The sequence below is a fragment of the Lithobates pipiens genome, unplaced genomic scaffold, assembly GCF_037356315.1.
Source record: "Lithobates pipiens isolate NorthernLeopardFrog02 unplaced genomic scaffold, aLitPip1_a1.2 Scaffold_13, whole genome shotgun sequence".
NCBI classification, from domain to species: domain Eukaryota; kingdom Metazoa; phylum Chordata; class Amphibia; order Anura; family Ranidae; genus Lithobates; species Lithobates pipiens.
The window spans coordinates 34,394,169-34,418,876 of NW_027507718.1; the positions used below are offsets into that span (position 1 = coordinate 34,394,169).

General features: G+C 42.9%; 1 protein-coding gene across 3 annotated transcripts in view; it reads right to left on the reverse strand.

The window, feature by feature from the left end:
* LOC143974022 (zinc-regulated GTPase metalloprotein activator 1-like) overlaps nucleotides 1-24,708 on the reverse strand; it is a 100,150-nt gene that overhangs the window by 23,516 nt on the left and 51,926 nt on the right. For all 3 annotated transcript variants that reach the window (XM_077474994.1, XM_077474995.1, XM_077474996.1), the window contains 4 exons: nucleotides 21,994-22,040; nucleotides 21,675-21,761; nucleotides 20,503-20,547; nucleotides 3,866-3,922 (listed from right to left, as the gene is read on the reverse strand). In XM_077474994.1, the coding sequence (XP_077331120.1) occupies nucleotides 3,866-3,922; nucleotides 20,503-20,547; nucleotides 21,675-21,761; nucleotides 21,994-22,040 (236 nt within the window). The remainder of the gene's footprint in view (nucleotides 1-3,865; nucleotides 3,923-20,502; nucleotides 20,548-21,674; nucleotides 21,762-21,993; nucleotides 22,041-24,708) is intronic.

Consider the following 24,708-nt stretch of genomic DNA (forward strand, 5'->3'; position numbering starts at 1 on the left):
TACCTGCAGTTAGGGCAAATCCCTGCTAAAGAGGGAATCAAAGCACCATTATTAAATAGCTGATTAGATGGGTCAGAATCAACACTACATAAACGCTTCAGCATGTACACATTTATTAAGTGAATAGGACACCATTCCTAATCTTTACACAGAAGAGTAAACAGACTGAAAAGCATGGCTCGCATTATATCATACCGTATGTTCTGTCAGCCCACCAAAAACAGAGATTTCAAATTTGAAGGGATGTAGATGGGAACGTCATTCACTGGTTTCTCACATTTCTTAAGGTAAATTCCTTTACACAAAAACTTAAGTCTCCCTACCTGCCAAGGCCGTACAGAGCAAGCAGTACTCTGGTTTCTTTGTTTATTTTCAATTAGCAATAATACAGCAAAAATAGGGAGACTCCTACAGATTTTCATAACAGTATTTATAGAGGGGGGACCTTGTCATCTGTCTTTATCTAGCTGCTAGAGCTTCTGAGAGATCCAAGATCTCCCAAACCATTAAATTGCACCTAAAGCTAAAATTTCAAGAAATCAAATGTGGGAGGAATACAGACCTCTCATTCGCAAAATGCTAGATGCCTGGCTCTCATGATCAAGTTTCAATTCAGGGACTTGAAAATGACCGACTCTGGAGACAACCGAGCAGCTACCGGTTTCCGAAGAAGGGCAGCAAAGACAGTCCTCCCATGAAGAGTATTAAAACAAAAAGAATCCCTAAATTAATCTGTGTAATAACTAGCCATTTCCAAAGTTGGTTTGTTGGGATGGGTTAGGGCTGCACAACCATTTCAGAAGTATCCTAATTTTAGCAGATAATCCATGTAAAGTTCAATTACATTCTGTGGATTATCCCCCATCCCCTTTCTCTGCTCCAGATCCTAACAATTTTTATGTCTAGGGATAGTCTGACTGTAACAGACATGTCTTGTCAATTAATTGTAGGGGAGAAAGGGGGCAGTTAGGAATCAGCTGAGCAAATCCAATCTGGCTAATGATCTCTAGAGAAAAGACCATCACCGTGGGTATCTACACATCGGAACAGACGTGTCTTTGCAGGTGGTACAAGTACTCAAATCAATGTACTAGATTCATTGGTAAGGAGTCAGATTCTTCCATCAAGTGTACTTGTCCACCATGAATCTGTAGTAAACCAAAAAAATAAAAAATAGGCTCCAGCAGGATAGTCATAATGTGCTAGTATGTACCACATACTAGCACATTAAGACAGACTTGCCTTAAAACAAAGCCCTCCAGCAGCAAGCTGTCACAGTTGCCGGGGGTTCCATCTTCACCAAGTCATCCATCTAGGTTGTTGTACTCTGGCTGTCTGAATGGCCAAGCAACGACATCACACATGCGCTTGGGATTCACGGCAGAGTTTTAGAATTGACTGACTATTCAGAGGGCAGTTTGCATGCGTCAGTGATATTGCCAGCTGCTACAAAAATATATGCACTATATTGTCAAAAATATTGGCACGCCTGTCTTTAAACACGTATGAACTTTAATGGCATCCCAGTCTTAGTCCGCAGGGTTCAATATTGAGTTGGCCCACCCTTTGCAGCTATAACAGCTTCAACTCTTTTGGGAGTTTGTCCACAAGGTTTAGGAGTGTGTCTATGGGAATATTTGACAATTCTTCCAGAGGTGCATTTGTGGGGTCAGGCACTGATGTTGGACGAGAAGGCCTGGCTCACAGTCTCCACTCTAATTCATCCCAAAGATGTTCTATTGGGCTGAGGTCAGTCAAGTTTCTCCAGCACAAACTCACTCACTCGTGTCTTTATGAATCTTGCTTTATGCACTAGTGCGCGGTCATGTTAGAATAGGAAGGGGCTATCCCAAACTGTTCCCACAAAGTTGAGATCATGAAATTGTCCAAAATGTCTTAGTATGTTGACACTTTAAGATTTCCTTTCACTGGAACTAGGGGGCCAAGCTCGCACCATAATTCCCCATGCATCATATATCCCCATCCACCAAATGATTTGGACCAGTGCACAAAGCATGGTCCATAAAGACATGGAAGGGCCAATTCAATATTGAACCCTACAGACTAAGACTGGGATGCCATTAAAGTATATGTGCGTGTAAAGGCAGGGGTCCCAATACTTTTGACAATATAGTGTAATCTCCTAAACATTACACATGTATCAAGTAGACTTTACTTCCGCTTTAAACACTGGACCTTTGTGAAGCCTCTGACACCCAGGCTGAGGAAGGCATAGGCAGAAAGGCCGTGAAAGTGCTTGATGAGGATTCTGCCTTAGAAACTTGGGGGTGCACACAGATATTTCTAAAACAGAACCCTTGGTGAAGGTTCTGCCTTATAAATACTCTGGGATGCATATAGATAACAAATTAGACTGGGTTAGGAGCAGTGAGGTACTCTACAGGAAGGGCCAGGGTCACCTCTATTTTTTGAGGATCTTTTAATGTCTGCCAGAAAATACTAAGGATGTTTTATGAGTCCACGGTGGCCAGTGCTCTCTTCTATGCGAGGGTATGTGGGGGGAGCAGGTTGAAGGTGGCAGACACAAACAGATGCTGTTCATAGTATGCTCCATCTTGCACAACTCCTCCCATCCTCTCCACAACGCACTGGTTAGTCTGAGGAATACTTTCAGTGTTAGATCCCATACACAATATTAGATTTTCTGCAGATTTTTGTCTTCAGATTTACCAAAAACATATACTATGGAGGTCGAACCTTAAGAGTTTAAATTTGTATGCAATCAGGCAGGCCCTTGCACTACATGGTTTTGGTCAATCTAAAGGAAATCTCACAACAAACGTTGTATAGTGTGCATGGGGTCTTAGTTTATTACAATCTTGATGCACCACAGGAGATCATTTCTACCTATGGCAAATAAACAATATAATTCTTCCCTTGAGTGTAGAAATTAGGAGTAATAAATTGGACTTTGGATTTATATATATATATATATATATATATATATATATATATATATATTTTACATTTGTATAATGTTAAGGTTAAGGTGGGTGTAATAATTTTTGGTGCAATAATCTAGGATAGAAGTAATATCTGCATCCGTAGTAGCCTGATATTCCCACCACTGTTTAACTGCTGTTTACAGTGTTTAAATGGGAATTGTATATTCATTACCGTACCATAATTAATGATTTGGTTTCAATATTATATCATTTTAATTCAGGGATAATTCTTTGTATTGTATTTGTTATCTTTACTTTTTTTGTGTACTGAGAGCAACTGTAACTTGATTCTTCCCTAGGGGTTCATTAACATATTCAGATTTTGCCTTAAAGCCCAACGCTGGACAAATAAAAAATTATATTGCAGTGGGGATGTGCCTGCATTGCAAGGGTAAAATTGTTCTAGGAGGAAAAAAAACAAAAATAAAAAAAAATGTACTTACTCAATCAACTGTTTCTCTTAGCAGTTAGACCGGTCCCTTTAACTTCTTCTCCCCTATGCTCCAGCGGTCTAGGCTCTTGGCACTGAGGCCAGAGCATGAGGAAGTGGAGGATCGGGTAAGTAAAACTGTTTCTCTCCCCCCCCAGAATAAATTAGCTATTAACGCTTGCAATGTGGGTGCAGCCCCACTGCAAGGGATAGTTTTTTTTAGTTGCCCGGAGTAGGACTTTAACTGCTAATTGAACATACTGGCACATTTGGTTTTTAGGAGCACCTCTACATCAGCAGGATGTTCACTAAAGTTGGAAACTAGAACAGGAAACGGGAACTCTAATACAATTTTCCATACTACTTTTTTTACCTGGACGATATCAATGTTCGATGCAAAGCTTTCTAGTATTTACTTGGATAACTGAAAACACAAAAATGTTTTACAAATTATAAAGACAGACCATACCTTTTTCCAGACAAGCTGTCAAAAGAATGCAAATCCAAAATCTCTGATAAATCCACTCTGTAAAACAAAGAGATATCCTATCAGTAATGGGAACTATCCATAAAGTTATGACTTACACTCCTACTAAGAGGGCTTTTATCTCTTACCAGAATCCTCAATAACCCAAATTCACAATAAACATCTACACGTTTACAACTGATGCTCCTAATGTGTCATCTTGTCTCATCATGTCTGCATGTTAATCTGAAAGTGTCTTCAATGTTAAAAATACCCAGTCCAAGTATTAAATCCAATCTGGCTTCATATTTTCTACATTTAAGCAATACACTGCAACTTTTGGTTCAAAGTAATGAATTGATATACAAAAAGAAAGGAGGACAAATATCAGATGCTATGCCATACATAAAGCAATAAATTGTTGTGAATGGAGCTATGAATGCATTATGGGAACTAGAAAATATCAAATAAGATATGCACTTTTTGTGAACTGCACTGAACCACATTTCTTTCCATACAAATGCTAAATTCACATATGTAATTTACACACACAAAAGGGGAATTTACTAAGACTGGAGCAGGCAGAACCTGAAGCAGCTGTGGATGGCACCCAATCAGCTTCTAGCTTTCATTTTGAAAGATGAAAGCTGAAGATAGAAGCTGGTTGGTCGCCATGCACAGCTGCTTCCGATTCTGGCTGTTCCAGTTTTGATAAATTTCCTTTCAAAGTATTTTCTTTTTTACATAACGCTAATTTTCTTAATTACATTAAGTGTAATGCACAAATATAGACTGTCTATACAGTGCCACCTAGTGGGCGTATACAGTGCTGCAGCTTCATGGTATTTTTTTTTTTTAGATACTTTTGTAACCACCAAACCCACACTGAAAACTATGGAGAGCTCTGTAAACACCTTTTTGCCCCATTTTTAATATGTCAGTATAGCAATGTACTCCTATTAATATTAAATGTATTTAAATAATTAATAATCTAACATGCTCATATATGAAAACCAATATTCCAATCATATAGCATTCCTAAATAATATTTATCAAACACATTACTAGCTTAACATAAAACAAGATGAGATACTTATTTTGTTCTTATCAAAACCTAACAACTATGCAGGCTTCCTTAATTTGGCAGCTTGGTGGGAAATAATAATGAAGTAAAGAGTGGAAGACCATAACAAAACATACAAATTTCGGTTTACTGGACTCAGCAAGAGCTGAATTGAGATAATCATAGAGACTATTTGAGTAGCTTTATTAGAGCTCCTGGGCTCTCGAGTGCAGATAAAGGGGGATTATTAATAAAGTGTTTACCTTTACCATTTTAATGTACCTTTCACATTTTAAAGAGAAGTCCATCTTTCTTACCATGTTTCATGTTACACTCATATTTAGGGTATAATCTGAAACATGGCCTCAGTATATATAGACTAAAAATACTGTGCTAAACAAAGTAATTATAGTGCAAAGATTAGTGTAATACCAACAAAGCTTTTGAACACTAAAAAATAAATACAAAGCATATAAAGGTGAAAAAATGTCTACTTGTAACAACTCAAAGTCCATGTGATGATCCTTTTCTTCCCTCTCACATTCACAAATATGACAGTGCCTTGAGAATGTCACATTTGACATGTTCTGGAAATTTTATAGTTAGACTCCTATCCCCATTTTGATTAGTGATTCCAAATTAATAATAATAATAACTACTGCAGTAGGGAGCAGACAAAATAAGATACACTCCCCATCTTTCCAAATAACTGTTCTGTTTATTTGACGCAATTGAAGTTTTATACACATTGTTACGTAGATATCACATTAATTTTACAATTTTACGTTTATGGTAATAAGGGGCTTAACATAGACATGCTAATTCTAATCAGTACTTGATAGAATGCAAACATGTATTAGTGCCGTGTCCACAGAGAGTGCAGTGTGCAATACATAGGCAAACATACAAAATAGAATACAATTATATACAGAGTTTACAATTTCCTTAACAGACGGAACTGGTCAGGGTGGGTCTGTGCATGTCCCGTTATCACAATCTGGATGTGTCCTTTATGTTAAAGCGGTCCTCCACCGTGAAGTGGAAGTTCCGCTCATCTGATCCCTCCCCCCATCCGGTGCCACAATCGGCACCTTTCAGGGGGGAGGGGGGTGCAGTTACCTGGATAATCCAGGTATCTGCACCCACTTCCGGGACAAGACCCCCGCAGACCGTCGCAGATGCCCCGCCCCCCCCCATTGTGTTCTGGGAAACACACAGTTCCCAGGACATACATATATACATACACACACACACACACACACACACACAGTAGGTATATACACATACATATTATGCAAACATATACACATACCCCCAAGAATAAACATTTAATATTTTGCAGCTGACCAGCCCTTAGATGTGGCGATGGTGGTAATTGCACCCTCTACATAGATGCAGCACAGTAACTGAATGTAATCACCGTATGGCAGATTGTGTTTTAGTCACCATGAGAACATTACAAAAAAATAAAACAAATGCAGTTACCAGATATAAGAACTTGTAGGCTACTATATTATGTCAGTTTTGTTTTTGGGTTTAGATATGCTGCAAAGTGTCTCTAAAGTTAAAAAGTTTTTTTCCCTAATGCATTCTCTTCATTAAGGTAAAAAAACAACCCACTAACTACTATCCCCCCCCCCCCCCCCAACACTTACCTGAGAGCCCTCTCTCGTTTCCTCTTCTCACAGGCTACACTTATACAGGATTTGACTAACAACAGCAGGAACCAATGGTTCCTGCTGCTGTCAGTCAAATTCTGGGAGGAGAGCACAGCGAATGTATGCACACAGACAAACCAGCTTGAGAGAGCACTCGCAGGAGTGTCCCCACAGCACATGGCTTGCTATGGGGGAACTCAGGAAGAGAAAGAGCAGACAACGTCCGGTAGAGGAACAAAAAAGAGAAGGTTAGCCAGCACTCTGTGCAATATCCTTGCACAAAGCAGGTAAATATAAAAAAATTTATTTTAATAAAACAAAACAAAACAAAAACAAAATGAAGGTTTAGTATGACTTCAATATATTTTGTAGTTTCACTGCCTGTATTGTTTACCATTTAAACTGCAGTTTGTCTAATTAGAAAATTGCTTTTCACACAGCTTGCACTTCTAAAAGGCAGAGAGGATTCTATCGACACAGTACTATAATGAAACAGCAAGTACATTGATTTCAGGTTTTACAAAAGTCTCTAAAACAGCACAGAAGTGTGCCGTGTAAACTGACATGACAGCTATTCTTCAAACTGACACAAACTCAGGAAAGCCCTGCTAAGGAGGGTTTCTGATTTATCAGTCAGTGGTAATTACTGACCATAAAAATGCAGCATTCCCAGGATTCAAGTCTGTGCAAAATGAAGTAGCAGACTGAAACAAATCATCTCCTCAAACTGCATAATGTAAGGTGATTAATGCTTCCACTCAAAAGGGTAAAGTTTTAAATTCTTGCCCTTAAAATACATTTTTGAATTCATGCCACCGTTTAGATTTCTATATTAAACCTTTATCACTTAATCTCATGTGTATGTTGAGTGGTAGCAAACAGAATCCACTTACAAAAAGCAGAAGACCCTTGGGTGAATGATGTCAGCACAACCAGTGTATGATCAATCCGCAGCACTGTGGCCAACGATTTTGAAGGCAAGATGCATTCACACCAATTGGTACAATAAAGGGAATAATAATAAAATACAAGCTCTTGTAAGCAAAGCTATGCTGCCTATTTTGCATGTGCACTTACTTAGAGAGGCACATTCTTCTTATCAAGAATTAATTCAGCTACACAGTCGAACTAGACCTACTGGGCTCTGGAAGGGCTGAAAAGGCCCTGCGGTGGCCTAAGCACAGGTTTTACTCTTGTGTGAATAAGCCTGGCACAAATGTTGGCCAGGAGGCTTAATTCGGAAACCCATGCTCCACTAACAGGGTCCTCACCTCTAATCCAACCAAAGTCTCTAAGGCTTTTGCCCAATTTCTGGCTTTTCTCTACAGGTGAATATCATGCAAAAGTTAATTTATTTCACTAATGCAACTTAAAAGGTGCAACTAATATGAGATATACTCATTACATGCAAAGCAAGATAGTGCAAGCTGTAATTTGTCATAATTGTGATGATTATGGCTTACAGCTCATGAAAACCCCAAATCCACAATCTCAGAAAATTAGAATATTACATGCAATCAATAAAACAAGGATTGTACATAGAAGAATATCGGACCTCTGTGAAGAGGAATATGACATTTGAAGCCCACGTCCAGGATCCGTCTGTGTGGTGGCTCTTGATGCACTGAATCCAGCCTCAGTCCACTCCTTGTAAAAGTCCCCAACACTTTTGAATGGCCTTTTCCCGACAATCCTGTCCAGGCTGCGGTCATTCCTGCTGCTTGTGCACCTTTTTCTTCCACACTTTTCCCTTCCACATAACTTTCTATTAATGTGCTTTGATACAGCACTTTGGGAACATCCAACTTCTTTTGCAAATACCTTTTGAGGCTTTCCCTCCTTATGGAGAGTGTCAATTATGGTTTTCTGCACAAATGTCAGGTCAGCAGTCTTTCCCATGATTGCGATTCCTACTGAACCAGACTTAGAGACCATTTAAAGCCTCAGGAACCCTTTGCAGGTGTTCAGGCTTAATTAGCTGATTAGAGCGTGACACTTTGAGCCTAGAATACTGCACCTTTTAACAATATTCTAATTTTCTGAGATTGTGGACATCATCACAATTATGACAAATCACAGCTTGAACTATCTTGCTTTGCATTTAATGAGTCTAGCTCATATATTAGTTTCAGCTTTTAAATTGCATTAGTGAAATAAATTCATTTTTGCACGATACTCTAATTTTCGAGTATCCCCTGTATAGTAACCGTGACCTTCAGCAGCCCACACCACCCTTAAACGGTTACTAAACCCTTGTGTTTTTCTTTTAAAAATAACAAACATGTCATACCTCCACTGTGCAGTTCGTTTTGCAGAGTGGCCCCGATCCTCCTCTTCTGGGGTCCCCCAGCATTAGTAGCTCCTCCCTGTATTGAGTGCCCCGCCAGAGAAGCGATCTCCAATGGGACACCCATGCGGGCACATTCCCGAGTTCTGCCCCCCCCCCCCGCATCATTGCATTTGATTGACAGCAGCGGGAGCCAATGGCTGCGCTGCCATCAATCTATCCAATCAGGACACGAGACAACAGCTGGTGTGCTCTTCCCCGGGGGGGGGGGGGATTGGGGGTAGAAAACTGGATTCAGGAAAGTAAAAAACGGGAGCACCGGGGGGGGGGGGGGGGGTGCTGCAGCACTACAGAAGGTTGTTCACCTTAATGTATAGAATGCATTTACTACCTCTTTAATGCAGACATCTCCGAACTTGAGGCAGCTCAGGCCATGAAGGGTAGTCGTCTCTCGAAGGCTCCGGGTCTGGATGGATTCACCGGCCTGTACTACCATAAACTCTCCTCTCTTCTGCTCCCTCACCCGAAAGCCTACTTTAACTGTACGAAGCAGGGAATGTTGCCTTTCTCTGACTCCCTATGGGCACATATCTCCATGATTCCCAAGACTAACGAGGAGACCCGTGAGCCTCAGGCCTTCCACCCAATCTCTCTGTTGAATGAGGATATGAAACGATTGGGATAGATTTTGTGCTCCCACATCAAATAGGACCTATATTCCCTGGTCCATAGAAATCAGGTCGCCTTTTTGCCTGACCGTTACGCAGGGGACAATTTTCGGAAAGTAGTTCATCTGACCACCCTGCTACACCAAAACAAAATGCCAGGATTCATCTATAAAGCCTTTGATTTCCTCTTGTGGAACTAACTGTGATATGTACTGCAGCGATAGGGTTTCGGGGAATCGATTGTTTCATGGCTGAGAGCCCTCTACTTGACCCCTGCGGCCGTTGTTCGTTATGCAGGCTGCCTCTCGCCCATGTTTCCCATATTTAGAGGAACAAGATGGGTGTTTCCTGTCCCCTTTATTCTTGCCCTTGAACCCCTGGTTATTGCCCTTAGGGCAGACCCCAATGTCGACAGCATCCCCTACGCGGGTGAATGCTATAAACTAAGTGTGTTTGCAAGTGATACCCTTCTGACCCTCACCAACCCGACTGTCACCTTACCCAACCTTCAGGCTCTCTTGGCCCACTTTGCTGTTATCTCTGGACTCAAAATGAACACACACAAATCATACACTCTGATCATCACTCTCCTGGACTCCCTGGCATCGCACCTCCTATCTGTTTTCCCATATCGTTGAGCCAGCTAGAAGCTCCAAAGCAGGGCAGTTGACCAGCTGTGCCAGGAGCGGGCTCAGTACAAGTTGTTCTTTAGTAAACAAAAGATTTTTGAGCAGGGTGAACGCCCAGGCTACTTGGCTCACCTGGACTCCAGACCCCCAGTGGTCATTACCCTGAGGTCTGATAAGATGGGCGACATCACAGACCCCGCCACGATTGGCAGAGAATTTGCTGGCTTCTTTAAGGACATATACACATCTAAGGTTAGCTATCCTCCACAAGGCCTGGAAAATCTTGGTACCCTCACGCTTCCTGATGAACAGGTAGAGATGCTAGAGGCTCAGTTCTTATCAGATTACATCAAACTAGCTATCTTGCATTTCGTGAAAGCTAAAGCCCCCGGCTCTGATGGGCTACCGCCCACTTTTCGGAAACCCTAATCCCTAGACTGCTTACCTTATACCAAGCGATATTTAAGGCTAATACCCTCCCTGAGTCAATGCGTGAAGCCATCATAGCCCTCATCCCTAAGCCAGGCAAGGACCCTCACCTACCTGAGTCATATAGACCTATCTCACTTTTACAAAACGGACATCAAAATACTAGCCAAAATACTGACCCTACGTCTAAATAAGGTTATTGTTTCCCTTGTGCACTCTGATAAAACAGGCTTCATGCCAGCAAAAACCACGGCCTTTAACACTAGACGTCTCTTCATGAATGTTCAGGCTTCCCACCATCACATAAGATCTAGAGTCATTGTCTGCCTTGACGCAGCCAAAGCCTTTGACTTGGTTGAGTGGCGATACCTTTGGCAGTGTTTACCCTGTTGCAGGTTTGGCCCCAATTTTGTCAAGTGGCTCACTATTTTGTATAATGCTCCACAGGCCTGTGTAGTAGCTAGTGTCTGGACCTCTGCTGCCTTCCTACTATCATGGGGGACACGGCAGGTCTGCCCTATCTCACTGTTATATGCACTGGCTGTGGAGCCCCTGGTGATAGCACTCAGAGAGCACCCGGATATCCACGGGCTAGTAACTGGCCCAGTGGAGGAAAGGGTTGGGCTCTACGCTGACAACATGCTACTTCATCTCTCATTAATCACATTATCAGGCGGTGCCCTCGGATCCAGAGTTAGTGGTCGCAGGTTGTTAAGTTTCTACATGACCAAATGGGCTCACTGGTGTTGCTGAATCGTAGACAGTGCCTGCTGGGCCTATTTCCCGAGGGTGGAATAGATAAATACACACTTAATTTTTTGTATGAAACATTATTCACAGCAAGAAAGTTAATAGCCCAAAACTGGATCCAGACAGCTCCCCCTACGTTAGCTGCCTGGCTTGCTGAAATTAACAACACCCTGCCTTACAAAAAGGTGATTTACACAAATAGAGGGTGCCTGACTAAGTACAATAAAATCTGGGATATATGGTTACAATCCTCCTCAACTTGCACCACATAGTTTGTCACTTCTCATGCTAGTACAATCTAACCCCTTTCTCCTATATTGCCGATATGTTAAGGTAAATAATACATGGTTATCGGCTTATGTGGAAATAATTGACACAAACACTACCTGTTATATCTATGCTGTTTGTTCTTATATGTAGTTTATTGAGATGTGAGATTATTTACATTATGTACAACACACTGTACACTTACCCTATATAACACTTTTATACAAAAAACTCACACTTTTTTTTTTATATATAGAAACAAATGTTGAGCCAGCTACTAATTTGACTATTTGGGAATCAAGCTGACATCCTCTTCCACCTCCCTATTTCCCGACAACTTTTAACCTCTTCTGCATACTAACACTGCCCTTATGGCCTCTTGGTGATTCCCTATCCCGTCTTGGATTGCCCGTATTCACCCAGTCAAGAAGACCACTCTCCCAAAGATCCTTTATTTTTTCAGGATCCTGCCTATTCAAGTCCCATTGTTCTACTTACGTCTCCTCCAGAACAGACTCCTCTCTTTCATTTGGACCCACAAGCATCCCAGGGTCCCCCACTCTACTCTATATGTCCATAGACGGCGAGTCGGACTGGGCATTCCAAACATTGCTAAATAGATCAAGTGGCACAAATCTCTCAACTTACCTTGTTTCCTGGCTTTCTATTAAACTGTTGGCCCCCTAACGGCACATAGCCTGAGACTGTGGGACGTGATACAGTATTCCGGCAAACTTATGTCAGCATTTCTCCCACTGTTCCCCCTCCTGAACAACCCCATGCTTCCTCCCGGCTTAAAACAACCACACGTTTTCTCATGGTGGCTGCCCATGGGTTCTCGCAGGTCTGACATTTTCTCGACTCTCGCACCCTCCCTTCCTGGTCCTCAATCCAAGAGACCCCTGCAGCTTCTTCGGTCAAATTCTCTCTCTATATTCAGCTGCAGCATTGAATCACCGCCCTCCACCACCATGACACTTTGCCATATCAGAAAACCACCTTCAAACATAACTGCCTGCACTTCCCAGGTGCACCTGGCACCATCTCCAATGATATATTCCTCCATCAACTGCAGTAGCACCCTCTGCTTCACTCTCCTATGTGCTTGAATTGGAGCAAGACCTATCCTCAATTGACATTGCAGATTGGAGCAAGGCCTGGTCTAGCAAAGCAAAGTGCTCCTTCAATAGAGCTTTGCTGGAGGCAACCTATAAGGTCCTCCTTTGATGGTAATATGTCCCAGTTTGCATTGCCAAATTCCTTTTCTTAGTGATATGAATTCCGTGGCTGTGGTCAGAGGAGACAAAATCCATATTTGGTGGTTCTGTCCCTGCTTGACTGGATTGTGGTCAAGGGTTTCGGGGCTTCTGTTTACCCTTTTCCCACTTACCCATCCGTAAGGACGCCAAACTAGCATTGCTCTATTGTCTGATCCCAGGCCCATTTTCCCATCTGCAGAAATTGCCCACCTACCTATTCATATCTGCTAAACGTACAATAGCAAAGGCCTGGAAGAAAACGACTGTTTCATTCGCAGAGGTGAAGAGCACCTTGACGACCCTCATAATCCACAAAAATAGATCCTCAATAATACTCAAGCTAAATTCCTTAAAGTGTGGGCTCCATGGTGGTCTTCCTCCCTTCCAACCCTGCGCCCAAACAGCCTAGGCCTCCCAAACTAATCTTCCTCAACCACCAGCCTGGGGAACTCCCCTCCCTTTCCTCTGCTCCTCTCATTACCCCCCCTCTTTCCTCTCTGGACTCCCTGTCCACCACTCTGTTCTTCTTTCCTTCTTGCTTAAAATTAAGAACACCCCCCCCCTTTTCTCTCTTTGTTTTTGGTTTGCTTACCCCTCCTTTTCTTAAACAAGCCCCTGAGCCTTACGGCTCAGGCATTATGAATTGGTCCCCAACCTGGGTCGTGGATCATGGTTTGTTAATAGTTTCAACTTTGACACATATTTTTCTGTTTTCATGAAAATTCTGCATTGTGTGTCTAATGTTTTATATCTGCTCTTTCTTTATATGCTAATAAAAATCATTGTACCGAGGGCGCATGCGCGCGATCGCGGAAAATGGCCGCTTAGTCTCCGCGCTCCGCGCCACCGGCCGCTAAATACTCGGTCCTCAGAGCACGTAGGCTACTCAGACACGCCGGACCGGCAGCCCCAGATTGCGGACACCGGCGGGGACCCGCGGGAATGCATCGGTCGCACGGGGGAAAGCGGAGGTCTCCCAAACAGCGCAAGATGTAGCAAGCAGCAGGGACAGGCAAGATGGCGCCTGAGCCTAAGGAGCCAGACAACACCACGAGGCTCTCCGGGGTGGGGGCAGCCTCTCCCCCTGACAGTCTGCAGCAGTTTCCCTCGGATTTGGTAAGCCCTGCACAACCTGCTTCCGAGGATATGCTAGCCAGATTCCGTTCTATAGTCAGGGATGAGATTTCAGCTAGCCTCACGCAAGCTTTCCTCTGATCTCATGCGAGGCCTTAAGGAGCTAGGCCACCGCACAAACCAACTAGAGCAAAGGATGGACTTATCCACCACAGTGCTGGAGGGCCATGAGGATGAACTTGAAAAGTTGCATGCGGAGCTGGAGGGATTGAAGGACAAGTTAGAGGACTCTGAGAACAGGGCCCGCAGGGACAATCTGAGAATCCGCGGTATCCCTGAGGCTGTTACAGATATCCAGGGTACAGCTACGGCCTTTTTTCAAGAACTTGCCCCTGAAATCCCCCTGGAGCGATTAGAGTTCGACCGTATACACAGATCCCTGGCTCCAAAGCCCTTGGAAGGCCCCCCCAGAGATGTTATTATAAAGCTGCATTATTATCGCACTAAGGAAAGACTCCTACAGGCAGCGAGAGATCGCCAAGACCTCACTTTCCAAAATTATCCCCTACAGCTGTTCACGGATCTATCTCCGGTAACGATTGCTAAAAGGCGACTTTTAAAACCCTACCTATTGATCTTGCAGAACCTGGGCATAAAATACAGGTGGGGGTTCCCCTTTAGATTGTCCTTCACCTATAGGGGACATCAAGTCCAAGCCTCCTCTGTCTCTGACCTGAGACGTCACTTTCAAGAGTTACAGCTAGACCTTCCACAGGCTGACATTCCCCCCCCCCGTCCGAGTGTGGGTTATTATCCTTGTGAACGGTCTGCACGGTTTTTTTCTAGTTTTTTTTTTTGTCCCACTTTACCTGGAGTGGGTGAGGTACCGGTCCTGTCCCGAGCTCTAGCAGCTGTTCTGTGGGGACTTGATATCGGTATCGACATGTGCATATATATATATATATATATATATATATATATATATATATATATATATATATATATATATATATATATATATATATATATATATATATATATACACACACACATATATATATATATATATATATATATATATATATATGTGTGTGTGTGTGTGATTTTTTTTATTTTTGGACTTTTCTAGATGTCTGTGGCGGGCCTCCCCCAGCTCCCCTCCGTGGTTTCCCGGGGGGGGGGGCCGGGGGGGTCCGTCAGTCAATTGTACTGTTGTGTTAATTTTAAGCTCATGTGCGCCTGCAGTTTATGGGGTTTTACTTTGTGTGACCTACTAGTTATCGAGCTTGTCTCGACCCGCTGGTGTTGTTTTAGTACCAGCACTCCGTGTCTGACATTACCATAAGTATTCTGTTCTACTTACAGTCAATAGTTATGTAACTTAGTGCTCAAGTTCAATGTTTGTTTTATTGTAATTTTTTTTAAGATAGACCGAGTGGGCCAGGTGGACTACTGCGCCCCCCTAGATTCGGTATTTGCGTGGGATTATGGTCCCTCTCAACTTCCGACTTCTTGGTAGGCCACCAGGCCTACGCTTACATGCAAAGTTGTGGTTCTTATTATTTCTCTTCCGAGCTTTTTTTGATTCTTCTGTGCTTACTTTTTCTGGCTCTCTTAATATCTCTTCTTATGCTAATACTTCCTATTCTACTCTAACCCTTCTTCTTCTTATTCCTGAGTCCATAGGGGATGCACGCGGAGCCTCTGATAAGCGGTTCTCTGCTTACTCGTTATGACCCTGCGTTGGCTGTCACTGAACGTCCAAGGTATGAATTCACCACCCAAGAGAGTTAAAGCGTTTAAATATCTCAGAAGGCAATTCGTTGATATCGCGTGTCTCCAAGAAACCCATTTTTCCTCTGCTTCACACCCTAACTATTTCGACTCCCAATATCCACAGGTGTTTCAGGCCAATGGTCCGACCAAACAGAGGGGAGTTTTAATTGCCTTTCGCAAGACGGTCCCCTTTCGCTGCGACAAACAGATAGCAGATCCTGCAGGCAGATATCTTTTGCTTTTGGGCAGCATTCAAGATACGGAAGTTACTATCTTGACCTACTATGCTCCCAATTCTAATCCAGGTCCCTTCTTGTCACATATCTGCTCCCTCTTAGCGTCGCATCAGAAGGGGACCCTATTGCTGGCGGGGGACTCCAATGTGGCCCTTAATCCCATATTAGACAAGTATCCATCCGATAAGAAGGCCATTTCCCCCGCAGCTAAAATGTTTTCCTGTTCGTTACGCACCCATGATTTGATCGACCTCTGGCGTGAGTTACACCCGACAACCAAAGATTACACACATTATTCCCACCCGCATCATTTGCATTCCCGAATAGACCATGTTATAATGCATAGAAAACACCTCCCCCTAGTGGAATCTGTTTCTATTTTGGCAGCTCCCTGGACAGACCATGATCCCATTCTAGTGGTTTGTCGGTCCTTAATGCGTAATTCTCAACCCTCCCCTTGGGTTATGAATGACTCATTGTTATCTATACGAGACATCCATAATACCTTACTAGAGGCGTCATTTGAGTATTTCCGTTTTAATTTAACTTCAGTTTCCTCCCCAGTGACGCTATGGGAGGGATATAAAGCGGTACTCAGGGGTCGTATCATTCAAATAGCGTCTAAACGCAAGAGGGAGAGGCAGGAGGCGCAGCGAAAGTTGGAGTCCCGTTTGGACTCCATTTCTGCGCTTTTTAAGCAAACTCCTTCTCTTGCTAATCGTAAGCTCCTAGACCAGGCCCGCATGGAACTAGACTTAAGTCTTACCGAACAAGCAGAACGCACTTTGCACTGGTCTCGCCAACGCTGGTATATTAGGTCAAATAAACCCACTGCGGCCCTGGCTAGGAGGTTGCGAACGTTTAACCCTAAACTGACCCCTATAACTCTGCGTACCAGACATAATAAGCTTACCAGTAATCCGGCACACATACTGGACGAATTTCGGTATAGACTCTCCTCCCTATACTCAGCCCAAGATTCTAAGACAGAACAGGATAGGACGGAATTTCTCCAGCGAATAGCCCTGCCCACTTTAACAGAGGCCCAGATGACTCTTAGGCCGCGTACACACGGGCGGACTGTTCGCCTAACTTTGTCCGCTGAACAGTGTTTGGGCGGACAGTCCGCTCGTGTGTGGGCTTTCAGCGGACAGTTTGACGAACAAGGTTTTTCGGAAATTCCGTAAAACTGTCCTCTGAAACCTTGTTTCAGCGAACAGTCCGCTCGTGTGTAGGCTTGTTCGTCAAACAAAGTTGCGCGCATGCTCAGAAAGGATTTTCACGCCGAAAGTTATAATGCAGTGTATAGGACGTCGTATTTTTCGTCCCGTCGTACGTGCCGTTCACGTCATCGCGCACGGTTTCAGCAAACTGTTCGTTCGTCGTGTGTGGCCATGTCCGTCCATGCTAATTTTGAGCGGACTGTTTGCCGAAACTGTTTGACGGACAAAGTTGGGCGAACAGTACGCCCGTGTGTACGCGGCCTTATGGACCGTGATATCCAGGAGACTGAGGTCAGAGAAAGTATTAAGGACCTCAAGGTCGGGAAGCGGCCAGGCCCGGATGGCTTCACGGCACTATATTATCGAAAAATGGTGGATGTAGTTGCAGCCCCTTTGGCGGCCATGTATAACTCCGTCAAGCAAGGGCAGAGCCTTTCATCAGACCTACTGACAGCTAATATAGTGATGTTGCCGAAGCCTGACCGCGACCATACTTCCTGGGCGAATTTCCGTCCTATATCTTTAATTAATATTGATATGAAAATCCTACGAAAATTTTGGCCAACCGTTTAAATTCGTTTCTCCCTCGGCTCATTAAAAAGGACCAAGTAGGATTCGTTCCGATGAGGCAGGCTGGAGATGCCATTCGTAGAATTATCCAATTACAGCATATTGCCCACAGTCAATCCCTCGAAACCATGCTTTTGTCGCTGGATGTGAACAAGGCTTTCGATACGTTGTCTTGGCCATATCTTATGACCATTCTCCGCCATTACGGTTTCGGGGCCTCATTCCTGCGTTGGTTGGCAGCCCTGTACGATGTCCCCCAAGCTAAAGTTAAATACTATGGGTTTGAATCCCATGTGTTCCCTATACGACGGGGCACTCGTCAGGGCTGCCCGCTTTCGCCTCTTTCATTTGTATTGGCCATGGAACCGCTGGCGGAGTCGATCCGTTCACATCCAGATATCAGAGGCGTGGAAGTAGCAGGTTTTCCACATAAAATTTCGCTTTTTGTGGATGATATATCATTGACCATGACGTCACCTAGAATTTCGCTTCCCAATTTGTTTTCTCTCCTGGAGACATTTGCGTCCCTGTCCGGTTTACGTGTTAACCCCTCAAGGTCTAAAGCTATGTCAGTAAACCTTTCCCCATCGGAATTGTCAACCATAAAAGAAAGTTTCACCTTTCAATGGCCTCCCTCACTACCCTACCTGGGAATTTGTATCACCCCCAAATATGATGGTTTGTACCAGGCTAATTTCCCCCCCCCCTCTTTCGTAAGCTAGACACCCTGTTATCTTCTTGGTCTCATTACCCGATCTCCTGGTTCGGTAGAATCACTGCAATCCGTATGACTTATCTCCCAAAGTCGTTATATTTTTTTAGAGTTTTGCCCGTTCCAGTTCCCCCCCATATATTGCGTATCCATCAGCGTAAACTTTTGAAATTTATTTGGGCTGCTTCTCGCCCCCGAATTAATAAGCAGATAATGTACGCGAGGCGGTCTGAAGGGGGTCTCTAGGGCCCCAACCTCCAAGCGTACTATATGGCGGCCAATCTTGCCCAAATCACTCATTTTCATGACAACTATCAAATGCCTCTCTGGGCCACTATTGATCTGGTGGATTCGCACCCTATTCCCATTTCCTCTGTGCCATGGCTCCCTCCCTCGCAGCGGCCGAAAGGCGTAGGGCCGTGTATGGCCCACTTGCTTCGCATCTGGGACTCGATAAAATATTCGGCTGGTCTCATATCCCCTCACCTGCCTTTGCTACGCCTCTCCTATTGCCCATTATTCCCCCCTAGTAGAGACAATCCTGGTCAGTTTTCTTGGTGGGCCACTAATGGATTCACAGATGTCCATTCTTTGCTCACTCCCACGAGACTAGTTACATTTGCTATGCTACGTTCTTCTCACGACATTCCCCTACGGGAACATTACAGTTACCTACAATTCAAACATTTCATACAACAGCTCCTTCGGGCTCAGCCAACCCCATACTCTCTAACTCCCTTCGAAAAGGTATGTAGGGCTACTCCTCATTCCCCGGGGACAATATCATTGATATATTCCTCTATTATTTCTACCAACAAACCCCCAACAACCAAATATCATCTCCAATGGGAAAAAGAATTAGGGACGCGGTTGGACCCGGCAGATTGGCAGATTATGACCACAAATCTCATGAAAAGTTCCAGGAATGTTCTCATATTAGAAAATGCATATAAGGTCTTTTATAGGTGGTACTACACGCCTGAGAGGGTGGCAAGATTCATTCCTTCACATTCCCCTAATTGTTTTAGGGGCTGCCCGGTACCAGGGTCCATGGCCCACATTTGGTGGACCTGCCCTAGAGCCTGCAGATTGTGGGTTCGGGTATACGCCCTGTTAAGAAATATGTTCCATACCAACCTGAGAAGAGACCCTTATGCAGCTCTATTATGTAAACCTATCCCGGAACTTCTCCGCCCAGAGCGTCAACTAGCACAACACCTTTTTAATGCAACAAAATTGATCATTGCCAAGTCTTGGAAAACACCTACACTCAGCTTCGAGGCAGTTAAAAACCGTATGAGCGACATCATGATAAATGAAAAACTTACCTCCTTGGCTTTCGATACCCATGACCAGTTTCTCAGAACCTGGGGGCCCTGGATATCCTCTGTCCAACCTTCCAGATTCAACAGCCAACTTTTGTCTATCTAGGGTCTCCGTGTGCACCCCCCGCTCCCTTTAGTGGAATGGACTCCTCCTCCCCTCCTCTGTTCTTTTCTTTTTACTCTTTCTGCTCTCTTTCTGTTTCCTACTTTCATTTATCTCTTCTTTTCTGCCTTAGTCTTTTTTTTCTCTAAAGACTTTGGCCGAGACGGAGCCAAGCTAATTCTGATGGTTATGGTAGACTGAAATATCCAAACCCGACGGGCTATATTGCACTTCTTAATTATCTTATTTTCCAATGTGTACTTATTTTTTTTAATTTTTTTTATTTTTTTTGTTTTCATACGCTCTGTCTATATTGGATATATTTTTTGCCGATGATTAAGTCATTCAGAATCGTTTAGGATTTTCATTTCCTCTTCATGAGCGTTATGTACACAGCTCACTATAGCCAACGTTTTGATGTCGGGTCTTTTTTGTTGTTCTGTTATTTTTTATATAAATGATGCTGTCTGATGTCTACTGTAACCAGTAATTTTTTGTACACTTTTGTAATACTTCATTTGCAATAAAAACCTTTGTAAAAGAAAAATCATTGTACCAGAAAAATTAATTCAGTTAGTTCACAGTTCAATAAGCTCAGGCTTAGTACAAACCTTGATCTTTGAGTTTCCAGAATTTTCACAAGTCCATTTATTGACCTATAAAATAGAGACAGACATGGAAATACAAGTAGACATAAGTTAGAAAAGATTTCAAATATTTACCAGAGTTGAGAAATTAGTGCTTACTGGTTCGAAGCTTGAAAGATACACAGAATGTTATTCTACTGCAGTCAGGAGATCTGGTGGACACAATGGCTTGGCATCTCTGTTCTTTTTATGTTCAAGCAGATTTTGTGTACGGTTTACAAAACATCTACATCTAAGGACCCTTTCACATTAGTGGACTGATCGAGTCCTCTATGGAGCAGTGGGTATCAATGGACATGTGCCTGCTGCGTTTTGAAGCGATTTGGAAGTGCTTCACATTCATTTCAATAGACAGGAGCGTTTTTTAACGCGCTTTTTAAAAGCGCCCCAAACATGCTGCAAAGATGCTGCTTGCAGGACTTTTTGCACCGCCCCAGTGTTAAAGCATCCATTGAAATTAATGGGAAGAAGTTTTCAGGCACTATCTTTAGCGCAAAAGCTCCTGAAAAGCACCTCAGTGTCAAAGGGGTCTTAAAGAACAAAAGGAAAATCCTTGATAAACTGGCCACTATGGGATAAGTCAGTCAAAGGACAACCTTCACCATCTTTCTTTGTTTTTTTCTTAAAAGAACAGAGCCTATAAATAAAGATGATGAAGAGGGAGAAGAGGAGTGGAGAAAGGGACAAGGCAGAAATAGGAAAGAGGAAAATGTGTGTGTGTGTGTGTGTGTGTGTGTGGGGCGGGGGGGATTGGAGATAGCCTGAAGGTGAGACTCAGGGGCATCTTGTCTTGCTGATCAGCAAGTTATAATTCAAAGAGAGATTTTCCCTCTTCAGAATAGACAAACAGATTTCACAGTGTCCAAGTTTTAGTGTACTTTTCAGCTTATGTTGTGACGTAAGAATTAGTTCCTCCATTTTGTTTATTTCTTCTACTTTACTGAGCCAAAGGCCAATGTTTGGTGGCTGCGGACCCTTACAATTAGAGGGAAGGAGCCTATAGACTTTAACTTACACATTAGCCGTGTTTGGGAAACTGTCAAACACTTTTGTAAAATCCAAATGCGCTTACAGATAGCTTAAACACCACCCCACAAGCAATGACAAAGTAAGCAGCACACGGTGAATACATTTACCTGACAGCCGAATGTACTGCATTCAGGTCTTCAACAGACACAATATCAGTTTTGTTGATGAGTATCACATCGGCTAATGCTACCTGTCTGTTAGATAAAAATAGTTTTATTAAGCAGCAAACATTTGTACACATTTCACACAAGACCTTAACCTGTTATACTACAATTGTCTTTTTTCCACATTGAACATATTGCTAGGTTTTAGAAAATTATAACACTGGCCATACTAAATATAGTAGATCATAAAATTCTATGAAAACATGCGAAAAAAACAACGAAATGCAACAAAAGAACAAATATGTAACAATAAACACTTTACCTGGCAGCTTCATTAATAAGGTCCTCAGGTTTTTCCTCTGTTAGATGCTAAATAAAAAATAAGCTCTAAATGAGAAACATGGCTTCATCAGATTACACAGTTTTAAAGTGCCAACAAAGAGAATAGAGCAAGCCATACATCATACAAATTTTTGTTCCTTCAAATCACAAGTTGAAGGAAAGAACAATTTCTCGATTCCCCCATCAACACAGTCAGGGTTGATGGAGGAATCCCTTCTGCTGCACTATTATATTCTGACAGCAGGAGATTTCCCAGCCGTTAGAATACAATGATCACTGCCGGCGGCCATAGTCCCCAGCAGTGCTCGCACGGAAAAAAAAATACAAACAGGTTGGTTTCATAGATAGTCTTCAGTACAACCAGCCTGCCTATAGACTGATCAAAACTTGGACCGTTCCCGCTGAACCAGTCAAATTTCAATCTGTCTACGGCTGGCCTAACAGTTCACAGTGTAACACTGTTTGTGTTCATGTAGGTCACAGAAAAAATTGCTATTAGTATTGTGTAAACTCCTTAGACTGCAAAGAGAATATTTGCTATAAGCTGCCGTTGTTAAAGCGCTGGCCTTACTATCACCATAACCTACATTTTGTATTTCTAGAAATGTTTAAAATCCAAGTAAGCTGGAATGTTTCACTGACATGTATAAAAATAAACATGTGCATGATCATTACAGCTAAGGCGATTGGGAAGAGATCATACAGGGTTCCATTTAGTAATCACTTTTGCTGAACAGTGGCATCACCCAGAACTTTCCAGTAACAGCAATTGTGAGGGGTTTGTAAATAAATCGGTGCAGACCACTACATTCAAGACTGGCCATACAATATTCAATTTCCTTGTACAATTCTCCTGCAAGGGCCTGCTTGATTGCATACCAATTGAAAAAGTGTTTAGGTTGACCTCATAATATATGGTTTTGGTAAATCTAAACGAAAGTTGTACAAGAAAAGTGTATATTGTATGGCCAGCCTAAAGCTGGATACACACCATAGGTTTGTTCAATTTCCTTTAGATTTACCTTAAACTATGTAGTGCAAGGACCCACCTGATAGCACACAAATTAAAAGTGTTTATATGTTTTGGTAAATCTAAAATCGAAATAAAATTGTATAGTGTGCAAGAGTAGCGTCTACTGCAGGAAAATGCAACATTTTCTACTTTTTTTTTTATTGAACTGGAACTGCAAGCACTGGTGTGAACCATGCCATTGAAAACCATATAAAACTAGTTCCCATGCATTTTTAATGCAGAAAAAGCACACTGGATTGCATGTGGTGTGAACTGGCCCTTAGACTCAGTGCAGTCAGTACTTGGTAACAGAACTGGTCAAACACATCCCTCTTTTCCACTGCAATACAAGGACAGGTATGATGAGGGCTGTAGCTGTGACTTATTTTTGGCATCATAGAGCATTGGAGTGGAGAGCACAAAGCAGCAACCATCCAAGTATGCCCTCAAGTATTTAAGATCATTTCCAAGCAAAACTCATTCACCATTCTTAACATGCAAGGTGGGCATGAATATAAAAATTATAAGAAGCCATAGGAGTTTTGGGCTGAATGGATCCCTTACATTAAGCTAAGATTCTATTGAAAAAAAACACATCTTTAAAAAGAAGTGTGGAGTTCTAAAAAACAAAAAGCAAACCTCTGTGCTGCAGCATTAGACTGTCCCCACCAACTCTAACACCGTGAAATAAGTAATCACATGAGTCCTCAGTCCGCTCAGAGCAGTGACTATCAGTCACCGCTCTCCACTCTGCCTCTCCAGCACTCACTGGAGCGCCAGCCTTGGGAAGGGGCAGGAGCAGCTGGTTCAGACTCTCAGTAGTGCGCTGAAAGGCTGAGCCAGCTGCTGATTAGGCATCTGGGTGGATCCTGACAGTATTGTCTGGATTTTTCCAGAGCCTGGAGCAGCTCTGCGACGTCAGCCAACAGCAGACTTTAGCAGACTGTCCGCTGATTCTGGGTCACAGGAGAGAACAAGCAAACTTTGGCCATACTTGTCTTTTAAGCAACTTTCAAAAAAGTAATTGCGTACAGTAGTTCTGTTTTTTTTTAAAAAAAGGTTTAAACTACAATTCCACTTTACGTTTTTACTTGTTTCAAGGATACTTAAAGTGGGGTGCCCCCTAAAAAAAAAAAAAATACTGCAGCTGCTGACTTTTAATAATTGGACACTTACCTGTCCCAGGGTCCAGCGATGCGTGGGAACAAAGCCCCCCTCGTTCCCCGCTCCGCTCGCGGCGCCGTCATTCTTACTGTGGGCACCCGGCTGTGGCTTCACAGCCAGGCACCCACTACGCATGAGCGAGCGGCGCAGGGCGACGTGATACGCCGCACAGTCATCTGGGACACGTGACAGGTCCCAGATGACTGTGCGGCACGAGGGGAAGTGACGTCACCAGCCCGGGCAAGGAAGAAGGCAGACTACGAGGGACCCCCTAACAACAGGTATTTAGAGGTGAGTAGAAAAAAATTTTTCTCCAATTATTATTATTTTTTTTTAAAGAATTTTAAACTATTTTTTTTTTTTTGGTGGCAACACCACTTTAAAGGATGACTGTTTTTAAAAAGTAAACTGCAATCCAACTACATGTTTAACAGCAAAGTATGTTCTAATTGGGGAACATCTCATTATCATTACCAACATTTCAAAAAGTTTTCTTTAATAGCACTGCCCAGGATTGTT